The sequence below is a fragment of the Priapulus caudatus genome, unplaced genomic scaffold, assembly GCF_000485595.1.
Source record: "Priapulus caudatus unplaced genomic scaffold, Priapulus_caudatus-5.0.1 Scaffold352, whole genome shotgun sequence".
Taxonomy (NCBI): Eukaryota; Metazoa; Priapulida; class Priapulimorpha; order Priapulimorphida; family Priapulidae; genus Priapulus; species Priapulus caudatus.
This window is the reverse complement of record NW_014577413.1, coordinates 193,924-199,055: the sequence shown is the minus strand read 5'-3', so window position 1 is coordinate 199,055 and position 5,132 is coordinate 193,924. Positions and strand designations below refer to the sequence as shown.

The window sequence follows — 5,132 nt, the reverse complement described above, 5'->3', positions numbered from 1 at the left end:
TCGTCGTCGTCGTTTCGTCGTCATCATCATCATCATCATCATCATCTTCATCATCATCATCATCATCATCATCATCATCATCATCATCATCATCATCATCATCTTCATCATCATCATCATCATCATCATCACCTTTATCATATAACTCGAAACCCAACCCCTCACCGCTAACTAACCCTAATCTAATCAAGTTTTCATCATTAAAATCCGGGGTCATGAAATAGAATTTACCAAACTCTATGGCTTTTGCGAAACTAGCGCAATAGTAACCAGTAGGTTACTGCTAACATGATTAAAATTATGGATATTAATGTAGTTCGATGCTTGCTACCGGCATCTCCCCATATTATAGCGATTAATTGCAACACAAGTTAGCCCAACCTAACAGAAAATTACTGATTTGTCAACCATTCATATCACTTACATCAGATTTCCATACCGAACGTTGTCGCTCATCTGCGCATTTAATCTCATAACTGTCCAAATAACTGTAATTAATCCGATAACCGTAATTATTCTATCTCACTAACTTTTCAATTCAATTAAATGTCTTTTTAAAAGTCCGCTTTATGCGTGAAGAATACACCATGTTGGTAACTGATGATGGGTGGCGGATTTGGCGAATCGGATTCACATATTTCGTGTACGATATTATATGTATATATCTATGTGTATATATATATATATATATAGATGAATCGATATCGATGGATGAGTGGATGGATAAATAGATAGATAGATAGATAGATAGATAGATAGATAGATAGATAGATAGATAGATAGATAGATAGATAGATAGATAGATAGATAGATAGATAGATTTAGTAGATTAGGAAGTATGGTAGTGGATTGTGTGGATAAGATGGGCGGGCGGCGAGCGAGTCGTACTGTACGGATACGGACACGGACGGTGACGAATTGAATGATATGGATCGATGAATGGATGGATGAATTGATGCGATGGACTTGATGAATGAATGGATGGTCGATGAAATGTTATGGATCGATGGAATGTGATCGATGGAATTGATGGATGAATTGATAGATGAATGGGATCAGGATGAGATTGGATGATGGTGGTATGGATGGATGGATGGAGTGATCGGATGGATGGATGTTTATGGGTTGCGATGGATGGATGGATGGATGGGATGATGGATTGCGATGGATCTTTGTTGGTATGGATGGATGGATCGGATGGATGGATGGATGGGGATGGGATGGATTGGATGGCATGATGGATGGATCGGATGGATGCGATGGATGGATGATGGTATGGATGGATGGATGGATGGGTGGGGGATCGTGCGAGGTCTGATCCCTTGGCTCCTCTCGTGTCGACGCTGCGTTTGGGTCTTATCTCCTCCGATTTTGTGGCTGTGGTCGGATGGATGGATAATGAATGGATTGAGATGGATGGATGGATAGGCGGGTGGATGGATAGATAGTTGGATGGATGGATGAATGGATGGGTGGATGGATCGTACCGATATTTTCTTTTAAGTGACATCGTCTCGTTACGAAAACAAATAATAGCGGACACAATCTTATTACACATCTTATTATTTATAATACTGTAGGATTTATTATTTTCATTTACACATAACGTAACATCTGTTTTAAAACAAATGGCATGTAGTATTCGTGATCAATAACGGTACACGCGAAGCTATTACACTATGAATAACAGTCATATTGATTAGATTTTTACTAACTACATTGTAAACAATACAATATTCACACATTGCAAACATGAATGCTACTGGATAAATATATATCTTGGAGTAAATATGCATATCTGTGGTGATTGTGAAGAAATACAAGAACAATATTCACAAAATCGACGTTCCTGCTGCTGTTGCTGCTGATAATCATAACGATGATAATGACAATGACGGTGATGATATTGATTACGATAATTATGATAATAACAGTGGTGACAATATTAATGCCAATGGTTATTTCAGTGTGGAAAAATAGTTAAAAATAGTTAACGACGGTAATGTTTATAGCGATTATTATGGGATAACCAATATTATCAATGTTAGTTACCATTCTGTTTAAGGTATAGCCATTAACCCTAACGCATATAAAAATACCCGTTGCCAACCTGTATAGACACATTGACACTAAAAATCACGTATTATTTGATATCTTATTTAAACTGAGAAAACGAATTATTCTGAAATCGTGGCGTATATCTTTATATATTCGACAGATCTGTTGCATAACCGTTACAGCTACCAACCGTATCATTGAAAACTGTTGCGAAAGGGCTGTTTATGTTATATTAATATAATGGGAAACTATAGGGAACCATTGGTAAGAGATATTCACGCATTTCTGTAAGGAAGTCTTTCACGCTGATAAGGTACACGACTATAGTTTGGGTAGGAATCCGAGGGACCTGCAGATTCACCAGGGTAGGTAGATGGTCCTCCTATTCCTGAAGGTCCAGGGTAGGTAGATGGTCCTCTTAGTTCTGAAGGTCCATGGTAGGCAGATGGTCCTCCTATTCCTGAAGGTCCAGGGTAGGCAGATGGTCCTCCTGGCCCGGAAGGTCCCGGGTAAGCAGATGGTCCTCCTGGCCCAGAAGGTCTAGGGTAGGTAGATGGTCCTCCTGGCCCGGAAGGTCCAGCGTAGGTAGAGGGTCCTCCTGGCCCTGAAGGTCCAGGGTAGGCAGATGGTCCTCCTGGCCCGGAAGGTCTAGGGTAGGCAGATGGTCCTCCTGGCCCGGAAGGTCCAGGGTAGGTAGATGGTCCTCCTGGCCCGGAAGGTCCAGCGTAGGTAGAAGGTCCTCCTGGTCCTGAAGGTCCAGGGTAGGCAGATGGTCCTCTTAGTTCTGAAGGTCCATGGAAGGTAGGTGATCCCCTTGGACCTGACGATCCAGGGTAGGTAGGTGGTCCTCCTGGCCCTGAAAGTCCAGGATAGATAGATCGCCCTCCTGGCCTTGAAGGTCCCGGGAATGAATGTGGCCTATCTAGCGAGCGTCCCTGGTGCAATGGAGATCCCCCTAGTCTCTCACGTCGCAGGTGCCTTATGAATTGATCATTTCCTGCCAACTCTCTGGGTTGCGAGAAATCTGAGTTGACGCCTGCACCTCTGGGATGTGGACGAACTCTCCGTGGTCGACGTGGTAATTGGTTTCCAGGCTCGCCGATGCTATCTCCGCGCCCCCTTACGTTACCAAGTCCAAACCTTCCGGTCAAAAGATTAGAATCGCCGCCAACATAACTGCCGCGAAAGATCGATTCTCTTTCATCGTCTAGGTTTTCCTCGCGTCTATTGTCATCTTCGTAGTCATAATTTATAATATCGCTGCCCTCGTCTGTCTCCTTTGTAGAAAATCTAGCATGCAATGGTTTATAGGTTCTTCCAGAATTGTAATGTCTATTCCCGTAGTTTCTGTTTCTCCTCCTTCTTTGGGGATGCTGATTTGAACGTTCATACCATTTTCCATCGCTCCTTACTCTACCTTTGGTGTTTATCCAGTGATCGGCATCTTGTTTGCTCACTTGCAAGTGCTTGACTACCTCTCCGCTTCCGTAACCTGTCTGATCATCTAGTTGCCTGATAATATGGACGACGTCGTAAAGGCTTATGTCGTCAGACTTTTTCCGACCTTTTCTGCGCCTTCCTAACGTTAACTTCTCGGCGTTCGCGTGACTGTAGTCATCCTCCTCTTCTAATGTTGCCCGCTGAGATCCATATCCGGACAAGCCACCTGTTAATCTCCGCTGCAGCCTGTCGCGTGCATTACCGAACGGACCCAACATCGAACCTCCTTGTGAATCGGCTCCGCTTTGAACAAGCGGCAGGACGAATTTCGTGAAACCGTTTAGCAAGGCCGTGGTCTGCGCGACACCCTTTCCACGTTCATTCGATCCGTCGGTTTTTAGCAGCCCACGCAGTGCGCCGGATGCCGGTGCATTGCGTGGAGAATTTCCGGGAGACAGCACGTCAGAAAAAGTGGATATCAGAGTGGCCGTGTTATCCCCGGTGAGTAAAGATTGGAGCTTATCGCCATATTGCCGCCCTGCCTTCTGGCATACACACGTATGAGCCTACAATAACAAGACAACAGCATGTCAGTATAACACAATTCGTGTTACGGGAACTTGCGACTTAACAAGAGTAACAAGAATTTGCGAAGAATAATTCAACAAGAAAAATATCACCAATAGCAACACCACCACAACCACCACAATAACATAAAAACGGGTTCATATTGCCGCCTTCATATCCGCGAAATTGGTTAACGATATAACCTACTTACGGCTAGCAAAAGGCAGAGCCAGCGTAGCGCAACGCTGCGTCCTTGCATTTTCTATAATAATACCTGTAAAAATAAAGGTGTAATAAACTAAAGTAGTGTTCACATACGTGGCTGCGGTTGTTTCCCAAACCGGGCCTATTCATAGTTATCTTTTGATTAATTTGATTGTGTTATAAAAAGCGTATATATCGTGTATAAATTCTTAGTAAACGTTAATAGAAATTGTCGCATGAATCTGAAATAATATCATTTTTTCACAAGTGCCATTTACAAATGATAGACGCATCTATAAAAAAAACCTCACTGCATAATTATAGCATCGTGAATAAATATAGTACACCAAAAACTGAGCAATGTATTTCAAAGTAATAAAACAAAAATATCAAGCGCTGATGCATGAAACTTTGCAGGCTGCTCGAGTACTACCTATCCTTAATACCAATATATACTCACGCGGACGTCCACAGAGGTTCGTCGTTCACTACCACTAGTCAAGCACTACGTCTCTAAAACAACAGGAACCGAAATGCCTTTCCTTTTATATGGAGACGCGACCGTGCGATAGCCGTGGGCGCTTTGTCGCCGAACAAACTGCGCTTCTACTTCAACGCAATCTTGCTCGTTAACGCACGGGTGACATTGGAACAACGTAGCACGGGGCGGGCATGACCTGGCGTGCGGCTGTAAACGACGATTGATTTGAATGCGTTGCGCTGCCACTCACCAACCGGTACCGCCGGGATGGTGCTAGCGTTTCTTGCTTTACATATATAAACAGTAAAAGTAAAAGTATACATAATAATAAAATGATAGCATTTTAGTAGAGCCCAGACTAAAACACTCGATCAACGAATTA

At 43.0% G+C, this 5,132-nt stretch overlaps 1 protein-coding gene across 1 annotated transcript; it reads right to left on the bottom strand.

Moving 5' to 3' along the window:
* Window positions 1-1,562: 1,562 nt before the first annotated feature.
* On the bottom strand, window positions 1,563-4,783 carry LOC106809419 (S-antigen protein-like). Its single transcript, XM_014812497.1, has 3 exons — window positions 4,730-4,783; window positions 4,277-4,339; window positions 1,563-4,064 (listed from the first exon to the last, which is right to left on the bottom strand). The coding sequence occupies exons 2-3, from the start codon at window positions 4,322-4,324 to the stop codon at window positions 2,334-2,336; spliced, it is 1,779 nt and encodes a 592-aa protein (XP_014667983.1). The 5' UTR covers window positions 4,325-4,339; window positions 4,730-4,783; the 3' UTR covers window positions 1,563-2,333.
* Window positions 4,784-5,132: the final 349 nt, after the last annotated feature.

Bases quoted from the DNA above. Each gene is read 5' to 3' on its own strand.
- LOC106809419 (XM_014812497.1), bottom strand. From the start codon at position 4,324: ATGCAAGGACGCAGCGTTGCGCTACGCTGGCTCTGCCTTTTGCTAGCC. The intron at 4,065-4,276 runs GTAAGTAGGTTA...TTGTTATTGTAG, and splicing joins GGCTCTGCCTTTTGCTAGCC to GCTCATACGTGTGTATGCCA.